Genomic DNA, 25,575 nt, shown 5'->3' on the forward strand with positions numbered 1-25,575 from the left:
TAGTCTGTAAGTAAATAATTAGATTTTACTGTCTTTCCCCTCATTCAGACATATGCACATGGAAAAAAAAAGTAAATAAAGCACTCAACAAGACAGACAAATTCTATTACCTTGGATCCAAGACTTCACCAACAATTTCTTCCAACTTGTCAATAAAATCAACAAAATTTGTAAGCCCCTTTACATGGCTTCTTAAAGGATCAAATAATGAAGTTGCATAGCCTTTTCCTCCAAGTTCTACAGTTCGGATAAAAGATGTTGCCATCTATCAACAGAAAAATATTTAGAAATATGAAGCAGTAGTCCCATCCAAGAGGTACATATTTTGAAAAAGCAATCCTCTCCTATGAATGTACAAATAATGTATGAGAGCTAGTTCACAGCAGAAGTAACCTGAAACCAATAGAATGTCTCTTAATGATAAGTTTTGTACATCTCACCATAAATACTTGCAAGATTAATACTTAGTAGTGCAGCAGTATACAAAACCCACAAAACAAAATGAAAATGACCCAATTTGATATTTTTATGTTGGCCTTTTGCCAATTCAAAGAAAGCTTTATTAGCACAGGGTATAATTTTTATTTTGGTGCTTAAATGCACATGCTGACCTCACAAAAACTATTCTCATATTCAGAGGACAGCCCATAGCCTGAGAATGTTTTTCAAGGTGAGCATCTAGAAATTGACATCAGTAGTACAGGTTTTTTTTTCCAGAGGTGCAAAATAAAAGTTATATATACTCAAAGCTTCTGAGAAATTAAGACAGTTAAGGCTCCTATCATCACAGGAAACCAGTTCTGAAAGCTTCCATATATTTTATATAGTATTAAGACCCTGAAAACAAGAGACCTCCTCAAACCAGAATAACTTAAAGCACAACACTTCAAATTTTAGAGCAACAGTCAGAATAGCCAGCTTAGTGTTCCTCTAGAAAAATGAAAGTAAAGGTAATAATCCATTTTGCTTGACACAGATGCAGTAATATCAATTCTGCAAATAAAATTTACTTTCAGACTATACAGCTAAATTACAAAGCTCTTAGGACTGGAAAGAGTAAAACTGGAATTACTCTAGCAAAGAAAGTAAATCTGCCAATATTCCTGCCTTTGTGTTAAAGATTTCCTGTGGATAAAGTACGGTTCATAGGACCTTGCCTTCCCAATGGAAAATATTTTGGCTTTGCAAGACTCTCCAAGACACCGATGCCAGAAAAGAAGGCTTCTTTACACGGTAGAGAAGCTTCCCCTTTGGCAACTCTGAGGTAGAGGTAAGAAATCCAGTCCAAACACAAACCCTTTTTCACACAACATTAATAGAGCATCAGGAGCTAAAATAATTAATCCTGGATTTGAGATTTCACAAATTTTCCATATTTATTCAACCACAAAATCTGAGAATGAAGTTGCTTCAACAACAGTTACATATCTGAACTTTTTTCCTTGGACTGCTGTTGTCTATTACACACAGCCCACTGTGCATGCAAAATTTGATTCTTTTAAATATCAGAGACTACAAGGGTTCTTTGAGAATTCTTATTCATCTAATTCTGACTACTTCTGAGATAGCACTGTGCTGACTATAACTACTTTAAGTATAAACATCCCTTATGCCAAACTAGATTCTTCTAACAAGTTTCATTTGATACACATACCAGAAAAATGGACATTTTTCTCTTCTGTGAAGCATGCTTCAGGTTAGTGAAGGCTTCTCTACCAAGTCCTCTCTCAGGAACATTTAGAATATAAGCCAATGCCAGATCATTCTTAGAATTCACCAACAGGCTTAAATATGAATAAACAAGCTTCTTTGCCAAGTGTGTCACCTGCATAAGAAAGCATCACACTAATTAGTCATCACACTGCTAAATTGTGTTCTAATTTTTTTAAAAAGCTAATTAAATACATACTAATAAGACTTTAGGAAAAGTAAGAATTTCACCTTGCATAATTTCAAAGTAATTATATATGAGGATTCTAGAAACACTGACCAAAGCAAGCATGATGAATGTGTTAATAATTACATATACTATATATGAGTATTCAGAAAATATTTGGATGACCTCTAACTACTAAAATTGGCTGTCAATTTCTATTTTGAATTTTCTACTTAGAACTATCTTCACAGATATTCCTTTTTCTATCCCAAGGCAAAGTATTAGCACCATTAAACCACATAAGGATTTGCCATTAACTTCAATTAGGACAAGATTTTAAACACTCCTCCAGCTACACCTCAGATTCACTATTTCACCACACACACACCCCAACACCCACATAATTTTAACCATAAGAGCTCCACAGACTGAGGACTTTTTCATAAATCATAACCCAACTCCACTCCACCAAACATAACATTAAAATTACTTTTGTTGTACAGGGTCCAGAACATTGCCACAAACAGTCCCAGAACTGAAGAAATTACAGTTTTGTCACATGACCATTTATGAAAGGAAAGATAATCTGAAAACCTGTGTCTCACTCAACAGAAAACATAGGACAAAAATGTAGACAGTCAAAAATATGTTGGTATGGGGTCTGAGAAGACAGAGTCAAGAAAAGGGAAAAATGGCAAGAAATATTTTTACCACACATGGCAAAGTTTTATCACTAAGAAAACTGTATGTTGGTGGTAGAACAGCTATTTAGGGAAGAACCATAGTAACAAATGCATAAGCACCAAAGGGCATTTCACTTTGAAACATTCTTTCAACCTGGTGTCAGGCACTTGGGGAGATGTTTGCTTGCTTATTGAGACCTATTTTCTGAATTGTACTCGAGCACTCTGCTGAAACTGCCTCTTATCATGAGGGAAGCAAGTTTGGAAATGACAAGAGCTGTAGTATTCCGGGCACCTGTTATATAGTTTTCTGAGATTCTTTAGGGTATTGAAAGGGTCAGAGAACAGAATCCAGTATTCCCAGGAAGTTCTCAGTCCTCTACTGGGACAGGGAGACCTTGTTTGCTTTGCTACAACTACCAGTACTGTTGCTGTTAAGATTTCTTCTGTGCATAAGGGAATATGAGCTGACAAAATCCAGCCCAAGAAGTTTACTTGGCCTATGACCTCAGTTTGCAGCACTGGGCAAATCATTTGACTCTTAGTGAAGGCAGTATTTGAAAGACAAGTATACTTGCAAAAAAAGTATTCCCTGCTATTTCAAGATGGATTAAGTCTACATCAAGTGGCTACCATTAAAGGACTAGTTTCTACAGTCCAAGTTTGTGCACTTAGCCCTGTGCCTACATCCGCAATGCACACAAGTGATAAGAGTTTGAATACACACACCCTACTTAAGCCAGCAATTCTACTAGCAATAATTGAAAAAGGAAACTATGTTATATTTCAACTTGTGTTAACTTTTGCATATATATAGAACAGTACAAAAGAGAGAAACAGTTTTCACCTTCACATTCTCTTGGTCCTGTCTCTTGACTGGTGTAGAAGACAGAACCGAACCATTATCTTCTGGTACATTCATTACACCAGAAATAAATTCCAACAGTTCAACCTTTAATAAAAAGGATTGAATAAACTTAAATCTGAAAATAAATGAAAAGCAAAAGTAGTATTAAAAGCTAGTAAAACTACAACTTCTTCCCATCTGCTAGTGTTTTGAGGTTAGAGCAGCCTCCACAAGCTTTTTCTTTCATCTTTGAAAGTACAACTGTTTTAGGAGAGACATGAGGTACAGTACTGAAATTAACTTCAAAAAGATATCTCATATAGGAATTTAAGACATTCACACTAAAAGCAGTTGCTTATCTTTGGGCAGAACATTTAACATGCTACGCTCTGTTCAGGAAGAGCTCATTAATCTTCAAGTCCTCTATCTTTCAAGTAACTAGCAAAAAAAATTCAGCTTCCCTGCCCCACCTGAACTTCAGTCCTTCTGAGAATCTCTTTTATGTCTAATAATTATAGAATTGTTTGGGTGTAGGCTCGCTGAAGCTTTAAAGAAGTAGCAAGCTTGTTAAAAGCATATTTGTCATACAATCATACAAAAATTTAGGTAAAAGGGACCTCTGCAGGTCATCTACTCAAACTCCAGAGATGACATTCCACATGTGCTCTGGGCAACCTGTTCCAATATTTGACCACTTTGATGGTGAAAAAGTTTTTCCTTCTTACTAGGGCTGGAAGATAAACTCTGTTTTAATCATGGTGGAAATAATAGTTCATGGTATGTTTGTAATTAAGAGCTCAGTGCAAATAATGTTCAGTGTTCAGTTACTTAAGTAGCTTCCCTCATATTAAAACAACCATCTAATTGAACACGATACTATTCTTTTATCTCCTAAATTTGTATTTTGGCTAAGTCTACAAATGCTAAGAGAGCAGGCAGTAAAAGAAGAGCACAGAATCAAATAAAATAATGCGATATACCTGTGTTTCTCTCAAACATACCTTAAATTGATACTTGCATATAATTTGATCTGCGAGCATACAGATTAAACAAATTCATATTACTTTCACAGCCTAAGGGTGGAATACACACTACAATTTATCTAGCCTAGAGTACGGCCTCACACGCAGCGCTACCAGAACATTTAAGTGACAATAAACTACAGAGACGTTTAACTGAGAGGCTGGAGAACAACCTCTTCTGGTGACTGGAAAAATCTAACACAGAACTACATGTGGCATAGGCATTTTTGTTTAAGAGTGTGGTACTTTGAAAGTGACAACTATTACACGTATTTTGACTGAATATCAATATACAACCAAATAGCCAAGGCACATGTTAATCACTAAGTGTTGTTCTACTTTTATCAAATCTCTACAGTCCATTTTTTGGTTCTGTTTCTGAAAGAGAGATATTCTTAAAGAGGAGCTGTGAAATCCATCCATCACACTGATACAGAAAAATAATTTTTGAATGGATTTAAGAACCATTTAAAAGATTTAGCAATTTAAACTCATTTGTTTTCTGCATAGAGTAACATATGAATAATTCAGTGCTTTCATACATATTTTAGAAATATTATAAATCCATATAGACATATGTCAAAACAATGTTGGAGAACAAACAAAATACTTACAGGTGTTATGTTTTCATTTTCAGGCACAAGTGCAAGTTCACAGCACTTCTGGCATACGTCTATTAGATCTAACATACTGCTACTTTCTAAGAAGGTATCGTAGGCTTTCTTTTGGTCAGCATAATTTTCAGGTTCTTCCATGTCATATGATAATCCCAGTTTGTCATGTAACAAGTATTTCCAAGTTTCCACCACATCACTAAGTGATACAGTGAAATCTCCATGGTGCTAATGTAACAGAAAAAAAGCAAAAGCATTGTTTTGTGTTCAGCATAGCTTTAAAAGTAACTTTAAAAAAAAGCATATGTATATTTTTAATATATTGTTAAATGCCTGGTATAACCTAAATATGTAATTTACTGTAATTAATTTACTTGTAATCTTACTTGTAACTGAAGTTCTTCCACTGCCTTGGCTTTACAGTTGTCTTTTGGAATATGTAGTGTTTGTTCCTGATCTTTAAATAACAGGTACATATATTGAACTTTCCTCATAAGAAAATACATATCGACTTTAACATGACTAATACATACATAAAGTTAAGTATTTGCAGAGATAGTTTTCAGCATGGCTGGCATTTATAAGCCAAAGGCAGCAAATATACTTCTTTTAACCTGTTTCAAGCAGTACATCTGGGAAAACATATGTCCAAGAAAAATGAGTTTTTCCTAGGTGAATATACTTATACTTTAGCATGAAGAAGTTAGTCTTGCTATACATAGCTAACAAATACTCTAAAGCAATAAAATGAAAAGTGAAAAGATCTATCAATACACACCTAAGTACCTCCTTTATTAGTACCATAACCAACTGTCCAGCACATGCTGCAATGTTATATCTAGCTTCTAGCCCACTCTCCCTGCCAAAATGATTAGATTATATTCCTTTGTACCTCCCCACCATACCCATCCCAGAAAGGAAAAAGAATTACAGCTTGGCAGTAAATTAGGAGATTAAAAAAAACAGCAACGACAAAAACACCCCACAACCTTGAGAGAGGAAAGCTCTGTTGATATTTGGTGGACAGAAGAAGAATACACAAACAGAAAGACTTAAAATCATGTAGAATTTACATATCAGTTTACCATATATTTTCAAAGAAGTTCTGTAAAAGAATAGTTATAACAGGTGCCTCCACTATTAACATGTAAAAGTTTGTCAAGCAATTATGCCTATGCATTCCTGAGACAGTGAACACTTAAATGTAAGCAATAGTTTGCAGTTTTGTCGCGCAGAAGTTCTAAACTAAAAGAAAGGCGAGAAACTTTAAGAAGTCCTCTCTAAGTGGGAGAACAGAAGAGACCAAGAACAAGAGAGATTTTATGTAGTCTATAATGCTACATGTAATCTTGCTTAGGAAGCAGAAATAAGTAAAGAACTGAAGTTGCTAGCAAAGATGGATTGGCTAGGGGTTTGGAAGAGTGACCGCAGGGCAGGAATGGCAAAGTAAGGTGAAACAACTAGAGCAGGCAGAAACATATACTGCAGCTGGAATTCATGGAAGTTTAAATCAAAGTAAGCAACTGAACCAACTGATTTGAGTCACAATCTGAGTGATGTGTTACTGAAAGAAGTGGGAAGCAAACCAGCTACGAGCCGTCACCAGAGGAGAGGACTTCAGTTATTGTTATACTTTGAGAAAAAAGTAATCAGGTATACTATATAGACCTATTTCACTCCTAAAATTGTCTTTTCTTCTTTCAGTAAAGTACTATTTTTAAACCAAGTGATTCACGATTGTGAGTGGGAAAAATCAGCTCATTGAACATCAGACATTTTAATTTAAGTTTTCCAGTTCTGGGGTAGGGCCTAAGGCAGTGTCTACTAGGAACTGAAAGAAATCTGAGCCTGTCCCTTGTTGCTGCCAGTAGGAGAGAGAAGCGTGATGTCAATATCTAAGGGCTGCAACACTGGAGAAGTCAGAAGATCAATTTCAGTCTCTAAGCTATACTCAAGCTATACACAGCTTATATATATATGTAGCGGTATAAGCTATATACAGGAAGAAGGGCATTAAGATGCTGCCTATATTATATAAAAGAAAGTCAGTGGTACCAGAGACTTTTTACTGAAGCCCTATATGAAAGATACAGTTTTTAGGGATTGAGCCAAATTTACAGACAAAAGATAAGATTTAGGATGCAGGATTACATACACATTCCCATAGCCTTCGCATTCAGAATTTGTCCTTTATTCACTAATTACTGTTAACCTACTCTTCATCTCTGGCCTCAGACCTTCCCTCCTGTACTGTCATCTGCCTTTCCAGTTACTAGCAATTAGTAATCTCCCTGCACACACATACTTCCTTATATTGTATCTGCTTTCCCCTCGCTCCCAAATCTTGGTGTCTTGTCTGTTCTCCATCAGGATCCCCAGTTTCACACCCATACGTTTACTGCAGACCTTTCTATACCGTTTTCTACACCATCCCCATGCCAACTTCTCTACCATTACTTCCTCTATCCTCCAAAATCTGTTGCTTCTTTCCTACCTGTTCTTACTCCTTTCTGTTTCACAGCTAGGCTCCTCATTTTCCTCTGCGCCCTGCTCTTTGATCTATGTATCAGTCCATCAGTCCTCACTTCATGCTGTTAAACCTCTTCCACTAAGGTTCTTTATTTGTATGAGACCACTAGAATGCACACAACTAATTTTGTAATTGTAGCAAGTTTTCCAGTTTTCACCAAGAAACAAGATTGACACTACTGATATTTAAAGCATTGCCCAGTATATGGCATTAAAAATACAGTATTATATGTAATACATTATGTTACAGGATACAAATGCCTAGGTAGAGTGACAGACCTTGCCTTGCTAGGCCAATAATGGCAGATAACTCTGGTCTAGGGTGAAGGTTTAATTTGATTTCAAGAAATTTTCACATTAAGCAGCTTAATTAATAATTACATACAAACACCATTAGCAACTAAGTAAGTGAACAGACCAAGAGCAATTCTAATCACTTAAGTTGCTCTAGCCCAAAAGATCTCTCCTGTACAACTAACCACTCAGCTGTAACCAAAGACTTGGTTAAATCTATGATTCCAGGCACTTGCGACATTTCCTGAAAGTCAACCATTTTGATATTGCTTAAGATCAAGAGCTAGGAGTGAAAGTTCCTATGAGTACTCATAAGTACTACTTTCAGGGCACTTCCTATTAGTTAAAAGTATTTATTTGCCATTTAAATTGTGCATGGATTAGAACAGCTCAGCACTATGAACATGCATGCTATTCCACAGATTACATGAGAGTATTTCAGAAAATATATTACTTTAATACTCTTGTAATCATAGACATGAAATCATAGACATTTCATGTCTAATATGTAATCATATTATAATCCTATTTAAACAGATCAAAACAGCAGTAGGTTGCAGGAGGGAAAGGAAGAAAAAAGAGTTTTCTCACTTTGTTTTGAAACAAATTCCTCCAGGAGTACCAAGTTAAAATACTATTTTAATACAATATCTAATAAATCAAAATCTTTCCTCATATGACCAAGGACCTGCAGAGATTAGCAAAATTTAGATTAGTGCTGCAAAAATATTTTAAATCCAAATCAAATTGCACTCCAGATACCAACTTTCATGATCAGGTGCTCACTGTGACAATGCATTCTATTACTTATGCAGTCAATTGTCAAGAGTCTCTGGTTTTAAGGGGGGAAGGAGGAAGTGGTGTTTTGCAATAAGCATTAGCCAAATCTTCAGTGCTTTCATTCCATGATAGACATCAGAAGGATTGCGTTTCACAGGCATAGAAACAGTGAAGCATTATAAAGCATCTTCATTTCTTGTGCTTCTTGACAGTGTGGTATATTAAGTCTCCTTATTCTTTTGTTCTAGTGTTTGAAATCCAGTAGAAAAGTTTCATGTCTAAAGACATTATTCTTTATATTTAGTAGATATTGCAAGCTTTCTAGGGCTAACTCCGTAACAAAGCTGCTGCTTCTTTGCTCCAAAGTTGTTCTAAAACAGAAAGTGGTATGTATTTTAGAGTCCCATGTTCTCTCCTACCTTCCCCAAACAAGTGGTCACTAATCACTTTCGGAATCTGTGCTCTCCAGACTGCTGTGTTTAACCAGCATCCAGGAGTTGTCTCCAGTTCTAGTTTTTCAGGCATACTTCTAGACTGCAGTATCCCTGTTTGCACTGTTCTTGAGTTCTGAGATTCTGCAGTCTAGCAGTAGTCTGGTCCTACTGAGCTCTTCTTGCATGCATATGCTCTCTTATTACTAGCAGGAGGTCTCCCAAACTATGGTATATAAAAAATGTTAAAGTAGTATAAAGCATTTTTGGAATAAGTTTCCAATTCCAGTGAGAGCTGATAGTGGTGCAGGCAGGTTTACAAGTTGGCTTACAAACACAAGCGCACAAACATCTGACATTTGTTACATTGATATCTGCCAGAACCCAAGCCAGTGAAATTCTGGGCCAAGATCCCAGAGTTAGAGAAATGCCAGTATACCTTGCATGGGTAATTGTCTGGGACTGGATACCTTTTTAGGGGAGAGGGAGGGCAAGTGGGAAAAGTACCCAGGTCAAAGAGGGAGGAGGTATGGAATTGTATTGTCCTGTTGAAGGAAGACTGGAAGCTACAATATGTATGGAACAGAAGAACAGTAAATACTTGCAAGAATATGATCCTGAAACAGACAGTTAGAAAGTAAAAACTGTACCCAGCTAAGCAATAAACTCTGTTATTCCTAATAGTGCTGATGTTTTTATTACCACAGAAGTTGATAGTGTTGATTTCAACAAAAACTAAGATAGGAATTTTAGCATGCTCTGCTTAGTAGCAAAAAATTCTTGTTTTCCCTTCCAACCCTCAAAACAGAAATCTAAAATACTAGAGAAAACAGGGAGGGGAACGGGAATTCTATAAGCCAGACAGGAGCGTGCTTTAAGATTTAAGTGGAGGAAGCAGTGAGAGTTAACATTATTAAAACATCCCCAGCTGATAATAAGACTTGATAACATAATAAAATAATAATATACTATAAGCTGGTAACAAGAATACAAGAAGCATTATCTCAACTATTTATGATTTGTTTTCACATGGTATGGCAAAGACAGTAAAACAGTCTCAGTACAGGAGTTTCAAGAAACCTTCCTTGCTTCAATCTTTCAATCCTTGAAACCGCATCTGTCTTTAGCATTACTACAAGATGTTACAAGCAATGTATGGTATCAACAGTTGGTAGGAGTCTCACATTACAAAGAGAAGATACAACAGTTTAAAGGACTAATGTTGTAAAACAACTCTGTATTATTTCTTTATTTGCCATGTTGAATCAAGATGATTTGGGAAACCATTTCAAAAAAAATGCTGGATTTTGAGCAGAACTAAATTTTCTTCAGACAACGCACCAAATGAACTCATGGAAACGCAGAGCCCTGGAACTAAACCATACACCAAAACTGATTTCACACAGAATCAGTAAGGGACAAACACAAGTTACTAGAGGGAGAACATGTTTATAAGAACACTACCACCTTTTTCTCCAGTCTGACAGCCCTAATCCCAGAAAACAAGAATTACAGAACACTTAAGTCTGGGAATTAAGATTCACATAGTTAGGACAAATAGTGTTTTTATAAGATGTTCAGATTTTCCCCACTACTAACTAAAACATCTGTGGTCTGAAAGTGACAAGTGATTATGCACGCATGATAGGTTATTGGAACCTTCAGGACAAATAATCAACTGAAAGCAATTGCCGTCAACGTGAACTCCACCTTGAAAATTGTTACTTCTATTTCAAACCCTCAAGAAAGTTTGTTCTTGAACATTTACCTAATCCTTTAGACCTATACTAATCAGTCTATTAAAAGGTATTAACTTTCACCACAAACCATATCCCCCTGTCCTTATTCCATGCAGCCACAACTGTGCTGCACAACAGAGTATTTTCAGAGGAAGTCAAAGAGTAGCTATGTTTTTCCTTTCATCATCGCTATTTGGTTAACATTTATTAGGGTTTTATTCTTATTCTTAATGAAATTTAAGACAAAGAAGGTAGGAAACTTACAAAGTTTTCTGGAACCCTCAGAAAAGCTTGGTTATTTTATACTTCGACTAGAGATAAAGATTACAGTTGAAGACACCACATCCATTAAAATTGTCTACACTTCTAAAGGAACAGCTTTTTTGTTGGCACTGGGGGTTTTTTAGTAACAGGCTAGTGATTGGCTGGGTTACAGCTATTTTTCTTACAGTTTCTGCCATTATCATAAGAGACACACAACTGCTATCTTAAGAATACAGAATTGTTTTACCTAATGAGGCAGAGACCTATAAGGAATATATTGACAAATTGTAATATTCCGTTATCTTAACTTTAAGTTTTAGTGCTGAACAAAATACAACAGCTGTACTTTACTCTAACATGACAAAACCAACATCAAAATGAACAGCCAATTGAAAAAGTTGAACTTCACCTCAGAGGCTGTACATGCAAGTCCTAAAAGAGTTTAAATCCATATATGCAAGACAAAGGTTATACATGCAGGTAATCTCTCTTATTGGACTTATAATTCTTAATAGACTTATGTATATATAATAAGTCTTAATAGGCTTATTATAGAATAATTGAAAAGAATTTCAGCACATGGTCTTTCTTCAAATTTGAAATAAAGCAGCAGATTTCAAAATTAAATAAAAGTTGAAAGTGATCACTTTAATTTTGTTATATCTCTGAAAGGAAAGATGCTTGCAAAGGAGAGGAATCTGTTGGAAAAGAAAAAAGAAGGAAAGTGTATTATGGTAGTTCTCTGGGGAGGGAAAGTGCTAATTCATAACTTGCTAGGGAAAGAAATAATAATGTGTCACAAAGAGATCATCTTTATCAGATCTGTTATTTTTGGCATCCAGCAGAATAATGCTTTTTACATCCCAGAGTTGTCTTTGGATAGTAATTGTCTCCACAGGTAGTTTTGTATTTTGATTTATCAGTTCTGTGTGAGTTCATTTTGATGCACAATCATTTTCTAGTTTTACATACACTGGTATTATGAGGGCATGGGGATTCTGGCTGAAATATATTACACTCTGGGAAACACAAACATAAAATCCTGGCATTCTAATGTTTCTGTTGTAGTTAATGTTTATTACAGTGGGGAGGGGTTGGCCAGTTTTATACTTATTGTTTAGACAAGAGATGTATCCATTCCCTGCATTTTAGACTAGAAAGACTTTTCTGGTGATGAATTCAGTTAGGTTAAAGAGTGCTCCTGGAAAAACTTCTTTCAAGATACCGTCTTCCAGTATAAGTTGTAATTTTTTTCAGTAATATGTTGCAACCAGAGGTGCACAAACTGAAGAGATTTCTCTGTCTCAAGAGATATCTTCACCTAGGTGAAGAGGTACTAAAGATTTATATTTCTTGTTGCATTTATTATGCAACAAGTAGGTAAGTCTTCTAGTGATGCTGATTAGTTTTCATAGACAAATAGCTTACTGACCTAAAAAGGTATCTTTAATTTAAAGTGGTTCTCATTAGGCCTGACCATAGGTTACAGTATTTTGAGGGATGTTTCTGATGCCTGCTAATGCCCAACCTTCCAGCTGTGACAAGCTTCTTAGGGCGGCACTCAAGAGTCACATCTCCTCTCTGCCATTTGACATGTCTTTTGCACATGCAGAGATGATCATACACTCCATAGATGTGCTCACTCACAGCATACATGTAGAGGTCTTGGGCTGCATCTGAGAACCTTCAGGAAAGAATGCAGCCAAGAACACTGCTGCAAACACTACTCCTGGAGCTATACCCAGTTAGCCTTACACTCATTCTTCTCATGTCAAGACCATAGATTTTGGGGGGCCCTCAGCAAAAAGATAAAAAGGAGAGCCTTGAGCTGGGCAATGGGCCAAATGAATTTTCCTGATGAGACAAATGCATCCCAAACTGCCATAGTTGGAGACAAACGCATCTAAAACTGCTACCCTGATCTACCACACAGAAGAAATATTTGATGGAAATGAACTGAAGTTATATGATCAAACAAAATATAATAGCATTTAATATTAAAGTTTAGAAATCAAGCATACACTTACAAACACTTCCCCTCTCCCATCTCACTTTTTTCCTTTTCCAAGCACTGATTGAACAGAGTGCCTAATCATATTAATCTTATAGTGCCTTGCTAACCCTCAGTTAAAAAATTGAAGTGTCCAACATAACTGATTCAAGTAGGTGCATAAACAAAAAGCCCAGTAAGTGAACCAACTCTGAGTTGCACTAATCACCAACAATGTACTGAAAGAACACTAACCTGTTTATTGACTTCAGCCATTGACAGTTGTAATATCATAAGCATGCAATCTGCTCCACATACAGTAGTCCTTTCTGAGTTTGAAAATAAGGGCCATTGTCTTCTGAAACATTTGATCAAGTTTAAAATCTTCTGCTGGAAAGCAATCATTTTCTAGAGTAGAACATAGAGGATTAAGATAAATAAAAATGAATATAACTTTGCAAATAAAGCTTATATACGTGCTTAGATATGACATGCCTTCATGAATATCCCATGTCCCCTTGCACATCACACTAACATAAAAGAATTGTCACACACAACACAGTCTTTTGTCTCTGAAAGCAGCCAGTCTAAACGCCCTAGAGAAAGATAAAAACCTCCCTGGAGATAATCTCCTTTCTGTACTATTTGCATCTGCTATACTTTCAGACCAATCTCTATCAATGTGCTTTCAGTCAGGAAACATGAGATTTAATAGCACTTCCAAAAATTACTAAGAAAGACACTGCTAAATACTTTTGTTGCTACATTAAAAAGAAAATCATAATTTGTTTTTTGTTTGTTTGCTTTCCAAAGTGAGTCTCAACCTCTTCTATTTCCTTTAGGAATGAATTCAGTATCAGTGTTGAATTTGACTACTTTGTGCTTTGGTCTTTCCCAGCCCCCCTCCCTTTTTTTTTAAAAAAAAGCAAAGGTACCTGAGACTCTTGTCCTACTGCCTTTAAACCTGTTCTTCCCTGAAACAGTGTCCAGTATTGCATGCAGCAAGAATCGTGTCATTTATTTATAGAACACAAAGCTAACCTTTCCCCCATCATATTTCACCTTGTCCACACACAATCCACAGTACTTTTTTTTAAAGTTGGTATAAACCATGAAGAATAAACAGGCATAGGAGAGAGTTGAGGAAAACAGGAAACTTCTCATAACAAACAAGGCAGTAACAGCAACTGCAATGATTTATTTCTCCAAGATGCTTGCGAGGGACGACTTGCTTTATTTCCATTGACACAAACGAGTCAGGCGGGCAATAAGGGGCACAACAGCCGAGCAGGTGCAAGTCGGTGTGGGGCAGACAGTGTCTCCTAAGGCGTTTCTCCCCCTCACCACCACTCGACGTGAGAGGTTTCCGAGGAACAAGCCGAGTCACTCGGAGCGAACGCTCAGTGAAGCATCTCAAACAAGCAAAAAAACAACAAACAAACAAACAAACAAACCCCCCCAAAACACCCACCCCACAACTGTGAAACAAGCCGTCCCTATCGCGGCTTCCCCTAGCTTTAGGCTCCCGGCCGTGACCACCCCTCACCATGACACAGCCTCACGCTGCTCCCCCAGGAGCGCCTCAGGCACAGTGCAAAGCCAGGGCACCCGACCCCTTGCCGGGGGCCCGACCTCAGCCCCTCTCCCCCCCCCCCCCAGGCTTCAGCACCCCTTCCCCCCAGCCCCTCTACCCCCCCCCCCCCAGGCTTCAGCACCCCTTCCCCCCAGCCAGCTGAGTCCTCCTGCTCTTCTAGAGGAAGCTACCTGCATGACTAGGAGGACAGAGCCGCTAGCGCAGCTCAGCTACGAGACGGTTAGAGCCCGTAACTGCCCTCCCTGGCGGTTTAAATTTAAATCCTCCATAGCTGCCCAATTAGGGAGCGCGAGTCGCTGACCCGGAAGCAGAGGGCTCGTCGGCGCCAGGGTGGGAGGTGTCGTTAGCAGTTGGCGGGAGAGGCGGTTGCGGCGCTGCTGCTGGGCGCTTTGGGGCTGGAGAGGTGCGTGCGGGGCCTCGGCGCTTCAGCGGGATGCGGCCGGCCGGCCCTGGGCGGGGGGGGGGACACTGGGCCTCCCCCGGCCCGGGAGCGGAACTGAGGTTGGGGCCGGCCTGGCTGGGGCGGGCGGGCGCGGCCCGGGCCCTTGGGCGAGAGCAGGCAGCGTCGTGGGACAAGGGGAGGGAGCAGCGGGCTGCTGTGGCGCTGGCGGGCACCCACGCGGCTCAGTTGCCGGAGCTGTGTTTCCTTAAGGAACTAAGCAAATAACATCGAGGAAACTTTGAATTAAACTGGTCTGGTGTTGTGTGTTGCTGAGATATCTTAAAAGCAGAAAGCTACAACTGGGGTTAAAATTTGGCCTCAGAAGAAACGTAGCTGTATAAATGACTTGGCTACAGTGTCAGTATGGTGGCTTGTCATCTTGCTGAATGACAAAAAGATTGCAACTGCGGAGAGCTATTCTGTGTCTTGGTGATGCCCATGAAAAACCTGGGTGGTTCCAAAGCAAAAAATTTAGTCTTTGATGCTGAGACCTTCAGACTGCTAACTCGGCAAAACCTGTCAGGGATCTCAAATACAAAGCTATTTCTACACAATGTATAATTAAAGGTGTCTGTTCCATTAAACTAATGGAAGTCTGTCCTGGGCCTGGAAGGGATGATTCTGTTCTCAGTTGTGTATCTCAGCTCCTCTCGTACTAGCCCAGGAACCTGATATGCTTGAAAACTCCTTGAATACATTAAACTAGTGAGTTGTAGACAGGCCGACTTTTCTACTAGCTGACAACTAACTTTTTCTGTTAGAGAGGAAGTACAGAGTCTCTGTCTGCAGTTGGGTTGGCTTAAGTCATGAAACCATATTTTAATGTTCTGCATGATAGTGTTTTCATTTACAGTTGTGCAGTTCTGATTAACTGTGCTTTTAATTAGGTGCATACTATCTTTTGAAGAGGTACCCTAGAGAATAGAATTTGAGGGTAGTAATGCATCATTTGTTGTCCTTCAGTGGAAAACTGAGCAGTTCTATGTGTGGCTTTTCTGGTATGTGCAGTGACTTAATTTCCAGCACTTTTTTATTTTTTTAGTGCTAATTGTCAATAACAGCAGAAAATTTGCCATTATTGCTGAAGTCTGTAGAGACACCTTTGAATGTATGTAAGTGGGTTAGTTAATCCCTTGGTTGATGGAATTACATGTTAAATCTAAATATACTGATCTTAAATATAGCTTTTGTTCTTTTTAAGTATGGTATTACAGCAAAATTTGATTTGTGCCACAAATACTTTTGTCTTTTTTCATGCAAACATGTAATGCTTACCTTTTCAAACTTTATATGTAGGTATATAGGTCTTCAACCTGTAAAAGACATCGATATCCAGATTTAGTCCATTCAAAATGAAGCAAGATTTTATTAGAAATGCTGCTTACACTGTGGATTGTGAAGATTATGTGCATGTGGTAAAATTCAATCCATTTGACAGTGGAGATGGATGTTCCCTAATTGCGTATGGTGGCAATAATTACGTAGTTGTTGGGACTTGCAGATTTCAGGTTAGTTTGTGTTATTGCTGACACTTTTATTACTTGCTTCCTGAAACACTATTTTTCCAGCACCTCTGGTGCACAGAGACCCAAGCTGCTTTTCTGTTTCCCCACACTATTTTACCAGGCAATCTATTACCTTAATGAGTCTAGACTATTTGTTCTCTGAGAAAATATGTATTTTGTTTATATGTATTTTATACAAGTTGGTATAATTGAATAATGGACAGTACAGTGTAAGATTACCATTCTGCTGGTATAAAGTTATTTTTGGACAGATTGCAATGAAACAGTAGTAAGCAATCCCATCACTTGGAAATGTTGATGACTGCTACCTGGTAACTTAGGCAGACAGCTTTGAAATGTATGGCTTACTATTTGCTGTTCATTGTGCAAACTGTTCTTTTTTTGTCACAATCAGCTCCTTTTTTTGACCGCTTTGTTATTCTCTGTATATATGCTATTTAGTTTTAACTCTCTTCTAAGACTTTCAGCTTGCCTGAAAAACAGCAAAGATTGACTATTTTGAAGCTACAATTAAAATTTCTATATTAATTTTTCTGTTTAAGGAAAGACTGTAGAAAGTAATTACTTAAAATATTTTTGTTTTCCAGACCTGTTTTGCTTTTTTTTCTTTGTATCTCTCTAACAGATTGTCAGAAACTAAGATATGTTTTCTTACCTTATATTTTTTTTTAGAATCATGTCATGGAAGTTTTTAAAATTAATACTGCGTACTGTATATTTTTATCCTGTATAAGACTTTTCTGGGGTTTTTTGTGAGCTTTTTGTGGCCTGGGTGCTTGAAAATCAATAGGAGAACATTCTTGTCTTTGGAATCTACTTCTAAGATTTTTTTTCTTGAACTCACTTCTCTATTGTACCATATTATTTTCGCACTTAAACATCTAACATAACAGTATAGCTGGTCTTTTGTTGTTATTATTATTATTCGAAGTGTTATGGTTCATTCAGAATTTTCTGAAAGGTACCTAAGGCTAATCACGAAACCCTGTTGTTCTCTGTATTGCCCTCTCTCATGTTTTTTGTGTGGGTGTTGAAAGGGGACATAAGCTAAAACTCTGACAACTGCTGGTACAAGTTATTTTTTCTGTAGTTCTCATATCCTCTCTTTCCTTCTGTGTTTGGAGTCATTGTGTTTTGAAGGAATATAAGTTTTTTGTTTGTTTGTTTGTTTGGGTTTTTTTTTTTTTTTTTAAGAGGTCACCTGCTTCACTGAGTCCCAACTCTTGTCTCATCTTTACCACCATTCAGTGTGCTCATCTCTGGGGAGAATAGACAAGGCAGTAGGTATGGGCAAGTTATACGTAGTTAGGTGTATGTTTCTAGCCCTTGCTGTTTGAAGAATGTTGTTCTGAAAGGGACAGAATTATTCCATAGCGCAAAATGAACGTGGAGAGAGGATAGCCTAAATGACATGCTTGCTTTTGTTCTCATTGTTTCTTTCAATTGCAGTCTGTATTTTCTTACCATTCTGTTATCAATGGCCTTAATTATATCTAAGTAGATATAACTTGCCCAAAGAATGGGCTCAGTGTCTCTCCAGCTTGATTCTAACTTCTGTGCTCTGCATTGTACTGTGGCCTGAGACTAGCAATCTTTTTTTTTTCTTTTCTTTCTTTTTTCTTTTTAAAGTATTTACATATTTTCGAGTAAATACTTTCTTTATGTTCCAAGTTTTCACTGTGAAAGGGTTACAATCTTAAAAAATCTAGCTTAAAAGCCTTTCAATTGCATATCAGTCTGAACTGTTAGCAATCACAAAAACACTCTTTTGGATTAGCTGACTTTAATATATCCTGTAGGAGGAGGATGCTGAAGTGGAAGGGATGCAGTATAAGACACTAAGAACATTTCATCATGGAATCAGAGTTGATGCCATAGCATGGAGTCCAGAAACTAGACTTGATGCTTTACCTCCACAGTTAAGGTATTTAAACTAGATGAGTACAGTAAATCCTCATCTCTTGTCTGTTTGCCCTAATTCCTTAATATTGAACTATGTTGAAAACTTTTGGGTGTATCTAGCTCTGGTGAAATCACTGGCACGGTCTCTGATCACTTCACTAGAACGATTTCTTTCTTAACATCATCCTTGTTTTTTTTGTTTTGTGTTCTATTCCTGCCCTCACCCCCCGCTCCCCCCCGCAATTGAACCAGTGGTAAATACTTTTTTTTCCTCCAAATTCATTATTTTAATGGTGCTAAAATATAGTTAGTCCTTTCTTCATACGTCTGTCAAGAAAGAACTCTTAGGAACTTTGCTGTGGATAAAAACTGATGTAATGTCCTGTTCCTTATAAAGTTACGTATAATGTTCTGTGTAGTACAGGCTATGTTTAGGAGCAAGTCTGGTGCAATTCGTGAGACCAGTTGAGGTGTAAGTCTAGAAAGAAGGTGAACTGTTAAATATGTGCCTAACAAGAATTGAAGTATTCTCCATAATTTGTAAGCCTCTTCAAAATTCTCATAGTTATTTATTGTAGCAAGCTGTATGTTTGTGCAGTCTTTTGTTTAAAATATATTAAAAACTGGTTTATGGACTTATGTTTAGGTATCTTAAAACACTGATAATGAGGTGAAACTACCTCCAAGTTTCAGTGGCAGTTGTGAAACTTTTCAGTTAATTAGTAGTTGGTTCAGATTTAGCTTTGTAAAAAAGCTTGCATTTCCTTCCATTAAGAAGTGTTCTTGCCATTCATACATCCTGTGCTATAGATAAGCTCCAGTTATAATTTTGAATGGTTGCTGCCCAAACAATTAGATAAATCAGAAGGTAAATTAGAAACTTTTAGAAACTTTATCAAAATATTAATTTCCTCTTGAATGTCACTTTTCATCTTTAACTTGGTGTGGAAATCTGGTAAAGAGGCTACTGTATCAGTGTTAGTTGACAAAAGAGCTTTTCTATGTGCAATGATTCTAGATTTTGTACTGCGGCTTCTGATAGGAAGTTAAGGCTATTTACTTCAGACCTGCAGGACAAGAATGAATATAAGGTAAGGTGATTTAAAACTATTTAAACAACTATTGTTGTTGTTTATTCTTTTACTGTTTGAGTTAAGCAGCTAAGCTGATTTTAAATATTTCTTCAGTCTTTAGTGGAGTGTAATCTTTAACTGCCCATCTGTCCCATTTCACCTGATGTCCTGCATGAGATAGACCATGAAAGCGTTGCAGATCCTATATCTGTTGTTACCAGGGAAGATCATTGTATTGTATATACTTTTCTGTCTTTAAAAGTGGGAATAACGTTAATAATCTGCTATCCAATCTTTTGATTTAAAACGTATTTATGTAACAATTTAACCCAATTTTAGAAAAGCAAGTAGAGGCTTATGCATGGTCTAAAATATACTCATAAATAGCCTATTTTTACAGGTGAATTTCAAGCACCATGATGGAAAAGGTTCTTTTGCATATGGAGACCTGTAAAATTTCATGTACTCTTTTTAACAGCCAGATTTGCTCATTGGAATCCTCTATGAGGAAAGAATATTTAGTAAGTTATTTCTGACAGCAGGGATCTGGAAAGTTGCAACAAAAACCTTTCATACAGTAGCAAATTTAGAGAAGGAATATTGAATTTAACTCGTAACTAAAGCCAGCTACAGAAAACATGCCCATAGGCTGTCACTTTTTTATTTCTGAAACAGAAATAAAGTAAATGTCTACTTAAACACAACTTCTTTTTTCCTTTTCTTTCAGTATGGATGGTAGTGTTCTTAAACTAGTGATATAAAAGATGTCAAGTCTAGATACTACCGCCACTCTATAAACTGAAGATTTGTTTTGTTTTGAAGCATCTACATCTTTTTAACTCCTATGTCACTCTCATCAATGACTTGGACATGTACATATTCTTCAAAATTCTGCCTTTGAAACAATATCCTAATCCAAGTACTAATATTAATTATATGTTCATGCTAACCAGTTTGAATTTTTGTTGAGGTCTCAGCCAGGAACCAGCAAGACAGTTAATAATTAAAAAAATGTTGGGGAGCAAGCTCCTTCTCATTTAGTGCTTTGGGATATGATAGAGCCTCTGTCAGTGAGTTTTGTATGTAGTATAAAGGGGAAGAGAATTGACATGCCATTGTGTTTTGGTAATGGATATTATTGTCTTACTAACACACATTACAGATAGTTATATAAATTTCTCAAATTGCAATAGGCATACCAGTAATATTAAGTTTCTTGATAAGTCTTTTAACTTTTTAAAATGTGTAAGTCACAATTGTACATCAAAGCCTGTTGTCTGCAGTATCAAAAAAACCTTGCAAATATTATATAAATACATATAAATAGATCACTTTCTGTATGATGGATATTATTGTCTTACTAACACACATCATACAGAAAGTAAAAGAGCTGCAGATGTCACTTATGTGGTCATACTGATAATGGAGTGAAAAAATCCATGGCATAAAAAGTAAAGATGTATATAACTGGAAAATATAACATCTCTTCTTTAGAGAAAACTTTCTTTGTTATTGCATATATTCTGCTATCCATTTCCTTCTTTCATGCTTGAGCTGCCATCTTGCTGGCTCTCATCTGGATTTGTCACCCAGACAATGGGATAACTGACATAGTTGCAAACATCTTTGGCACTTCCAGCAAAATATTTCTGTAAGTTTTTAAAGTTGCTTGCTTGTGAATTAATTCACTCCTTACCAAAGTGATCTATTTATATGTATTTATATAATATCTGTAATTTTTTTTTGATACTGCAGACAACAGGTTTTGATGTACAGTTGTGACTTACACATTTTAAAAAGTTAAAAAAGTTGATCTTAATATTTCTGGTATGTCTGTTGTTAGTTGAGAAATTTATGTAACTATCTGTAAGCTTACAGAAGAAAAAAGAATGAACGGAGTCATTAATGACAGTGCAGAGGATGGTTGGATAATGAGTGGGAAATAATGTGAAAGAACTTGATGGTATGGGCTCTAAATTCAGCTGGCAAGTTTTTTCGGTTTTCTTTTGTTTGTTTTTTGTTTTGGATTTACAAGGAGTGTGATTGATTTTAGCAGACATTCTGTGAGAAGTCTCTTGACTTCAGTGGACCAAGATGCCATGGATGAGTGTTGTTTTTCCCTATTTGCAATAAACATCAAAGCTGTTAATTATTATTTTTTATTGGGTGTTAATTAGTGATCAGCAAATTCATGTGGTTTTGCGTAAAATTGGAAGTGATAGCCATGACAGTTTATAGCTTCCGTACCTCTTACTGGCCTGCCCTGCAAAATCATCTAGTCTGTAGGAGAAGGTACTCTTCTGCACCTTCCAGAGCAGACTTCTCTTCTTGGCTACACGGCTTTCAGACTCTTGTGTATCAGTGTGAGAAACAGCCCAAACTAAGACTAGAAATTTCCAAGAGATCTGTCTCAATAGGAAATTGTTGCTTCCAGAGAAATAATTAATCTTAAAACTTCACACAAGCACACCTTTGATAACTTGTGAGCTTAAGCTTTTAAAATACAAGTTCAAATAAGCAAGCTTATTCTAATGAAAAAATCTAGTAAGCTGTTTGTTATTAAATTAGAATTGAGTTACAAACAACAAACACTTATAATTATCATCTTGAATATATCTGATGAGACAGTTCTTTTCTAGTTTATTGTCCATATATGATTCAGAGGAGCAAACAGGGCAACTCAGCAGCACAGTCTACTGAATGCTGTTTTTTCATAATGGAATTTCTGTGATGGGTTACTATTTTCCCAATTCTGACAAGGTTTGCTGGGCTTCTGGCCAGCACGAATGAAATTTGCACTTCTAATTCAGGGGAATTTATTATGCAGTAGCATTGATTAGATACCTAGAAATAAGTTTGAAATGCTGCTTTCCCATTAAGGTGACAATTATTTTTCATGTAAAGTTCTTCAGCAAATAGTCTTCCACCTTTAGGACTTCTTCCTATATGAAACCCTATTACTTACAATTACAAACTTCTATTGCAAAAGCAGGTTCATTGCAGAACACTTCAGAATATTTATTTTATCATAGGGAGCATGTGCAGAGACCGCAGATGATAGGGCAATACAAGACATATTGGACACAAGAATCTGGTATTTAGGCTGAGCAGCCCCAGCTGTATATACTAGCAGTTTAGGAGTTACTTTGCCCCAGAAGGAAACAAGCAATCACGGTATCTTAATTGTTCAACTCTAGTTGAGTATGAATAAGCTACTGAAGTGTCTATTGAAGCAGACAAAAGGATCATAGAGTTTGATTTTTGTCAACTGAAGATATAGAGGAGCACTGCTTCTTCGTTTTTGACACTAAGGAAGACTAAAGATCATTTGGTGTGTAGGCAATACTGATAAGACGTTTTGGCTATTATCTTTGTTCATGCCAAGTCTGTCACTGGACTTTGTCTATGAACTTCATTCAGGATGTACGGAGACTAAGGAAAGAGTAAAAATCCATACTGTTAATGCATCAGGTTTAGTCTAATACTAAAAATACTAAAAAAATACTAAAAATAATCAGAAAACAGCTATGTTTATGTACTTTTATCTAATAGTAAGAATCTCATTAGTGAAAGGGAAGAATCATGAAAATGATGTTTTTGAGGGGGTTTGTTTGGTTTTTTTTTGGGGGGTGCAAAAAATGCGGAAAAGAATTTCTCAGGGTAGTCATCTTAAATTTCTTATAGCTGGATGATTATTGTCCCATATACTTCTTAACAAGAAAAAAGTAACACCTAACTCAGGTCTAAAGTATTTGCAAATCTCAAGTGTTCACAAATTCTCAATTAGCTATGTTTCAATTGATTCAGTAAATAAGCTTGATATACTAGTTTCCTAGTAACATGCAACTGGAACCTCAGGAAAAACTATTTCATAAACCTGGGTTTGAAATTCATGATGAATACATGGAAGACTCTGGCCATTATGTAGTGAACACTTAATACATGGGATTTTCAGAAGAGGTATAAAATGTTCAGACACAACTGAAGGAAGTATGTGATTACAGTTAAAATGTAATCTCTGAATGTTTTGTCTTGTATAGTAAACAATTAGTATGTTACCTCTGGAGGGATATACAGAGTAATCTTACTCTGGTTTCTCAGTGGAAAAGCTGTCTTGATGTAATTATCATCAATGAACTTCAAGCATACTGAGTTTTTCATTACTTTGTTGACATGACTAATCCAGAATTCATGGGTTGGATCAAGCCTAGAACAACAAAAACAAGGTAAAATATGACTGATAGATCTTCCTGAAATCTTTTCTTCTTTCTGAGGTTTACATTTGGAAATATATTGTGACTTCTTTCTCCCTTCTTCTGCTTCAAATTTTGTTTAATAGAAAGCATATTTCATCAGAACTGTGGAAGTAAAATGAGGCAAGAGTTTCAGAATGCTGAAAACTTTCAGAAGGTTTGCATTTCTGTCTAAGTAATTTAGTATTATTTAAGGATGGATTAGTTTTATAATCCACTATGTTTTATTAAAATAGTAGCTATTGGAAAAAATTAAGCTGGCCGCTGAAAATGTTTCTTTATTCAGTTGACTAGGCTGTCATAAAATTTTTGGAGAAGGGACTTAAACTATTGTGCGTGCATTACAAATTAGTTTGGTCATTTGTGTAGCTCTTCTGAGAAACAAATATTCATAGAGAGCAGATAGCTTGTTTTCCTTTCAGAAAGCTGTGGAAATGGTTGTTTTCATTCCACCTTGTTTTTTTCTGCAACCTTTCCATGTGATGCTATTATCCAGATGATGTTTTTCTCTTCTTTTTCTGATACCTTGCTGGCACAACCATACCTTGAGACTTAATCTGTGGGACTGAGTTGGATAGAACAGTAGCAGATAAAACAGCTACATGTGCATGTTTGGTTTTCTGTCATAAAGTCTATACATGTTGTTAATGAGAGAAAACATGTGTAGATCCTCAGATTCAACAACTGATATCTTAACTAGATACAAATTTTCTGGTGTGTCTAGAGATGATTTAATCTTACCTACACTTCATGTGAATGAATTTTGAAGTATTTCAAAATTTGACTAGACCCTAAATGAGAAGAGTTTTGCGTGCTTGCTTAATGCTGAATGTGTATAAATTCTATAACTCAGTTTTAGTTTTTTAAGTTATTTTAAGCCTCTAAGGATTACTTATGTCTGGAGATAAATATAAAGTACTGACATGAAATTGATACTAAAAATATATCTTGATATTTGGGGCAAGATCGCTGAAAATCTTTAAAAATATTTTTTTTAAAAATTATTTTTTACTAAAAACTGTGGGATTTGTATTTATTCAGGAAAGCTATGCTCTTAAGTTGGTTTTCGTTATGGATAAATTTCAGTATTTTGAAACAAAAACATCATGATTAATGAGTTTCAGTCCAGAACAATAATGTTCACTTTGAGATGTTCATGTTTGAGATGTTTCATGTTTACTGATACAACTGTAAAGGTTTGCTTTTGACTGGCAGTTCACATGTATATTCACACTATGGGTACTTATATCTTATTATTTGAGAATGGATAATCTTAATTTCGCAGTAAGAAAAGTGTGTTTGCTGCACTTTATTTTCCTCCATCTTCAGCACAAGAGCATATAAAGCAGAGAGCACAAAGCTCAGTGTCTATTTCTCTCAAATCCTTAATAGAAATTGTGCTTGGTTGCTGAAGAGAAACATGTTGTATGGCTTGCTTGTTGTTTACCTACTGTTGCTTTCTCGGTTTTCATTTTCTTGAAGCCTTTAGCTTGCATCATCCTCTGTGTTTTATCTCCTTGAGATTTTTTTCACTGTTTTTTCTGAAGGTAGTCTTTCAGTCCTTTGCTGTCTTTAATGAACATCTCTTGAGCAATGTGTGTGCTGACTGCTTGGGGAAAGGGAACCAGACAAGTGACTGGTTTATTGCTCCTTCAGGAAAAAGCACTCCTGTGGCTTGCAGTAATCCCCAGTAAGAACATCCATCAAGACTATCAT

At 36.5% G+C, this 25,575-nt stretch overlaps 2 protein-coding genes across 9 annotated transcripts in view; one reads left to right on the top strand and one right to left on the bottom strand.

The window, feature by feature from the left end:
• PARPBP (PARP1 binding protein) overlaps positions 1-14,954 on the bottom strand; it is a 50,338-nt gene extending 35,384 nt beyond the window's left edge. Inside the window, exons 1-6 of one of the 4 annotated variants that reach the window (XM_026118013.2) lie at positions 14,834-14,954; positions 13,325-13,477; positions 5,043-5,270; positions 3,407-3,511; positions 1,655-1,825; positions 111-265 (exon numbers count right to left, since the gene is read on the bottom strand). In XM_026118013.2, coding sequence (XP_025973798.2) covers positions 111-265; positions 1,655-1,825; positions 3,407-3,511; positions 5,043-5,270; positions 13,325-13,477; positions 14,834-14,839 — 818 coding nt within the window. In that variant the 5' untranslated portion in view covers positions 14,840-14,954. Of the gene's footprint in view, positions 1-110; positions 266-1,654; positions 1,826-3,406; positions 3,512-5,042; positions 5,271-13,324; positions 13,478-14,110; positions 14,505-14,833 lie in introns of those variants that run through there. The other 3 variants (XM_026118009.2, XM_026118011.2, XM_026118008.2) reach the window with 3 other exon arrangements.
• NUP37 (nucleoporin 37) overlaps positions 14,955-25,575 on the top strand; it is a 38,336-nt gene continuing 27,715 nt past the window's right edge. For 4 of the 5 annotated variants that reach the window (XM_026119793.2, XM_026119795.2, XM_064513774.1 and 1 more), the window contains exons 1-4: positions 14,955-15,066; positions 16,402-16,613; positions 18,431-18,555; positions 19,552-19,624. In XM_026119793.2, coding sequence (XP_025975578.1) covers positions 16,458-16,613; positions 18,431-18,555; positions 19,552-19,624 — 354 coding nt within the window. In that variant the 5' untranslated portion in view covers positions 14,955-15,066; positions 16,402-16,457. The remainder of the gene's footprint in view (positions 15,067-16,401; positions 16,614-18,430; positions 18,556-19,551; positions 19,625-25,575) is intronic. The other variant, XM_026119792.2, reaches the window with a different exon arrangement.

The sequence above is a fragment of the Dromaius novaehollandiae genome, chromosome 1 (assembly GCF_036370855.1).
Source record: "Dromaius novaehollandiae isolate bDroNov1 chromosome 1, bDroNov1.hap1, whole genome shotgun sequence".
In the NCBI taxonomy this organism is placed as follows: Eukaryota; Metazoa; Chordata; class Aves; order Casuariiformes; family Dromaiidae; genus Dromaius; species Dromaius novaehollandiae.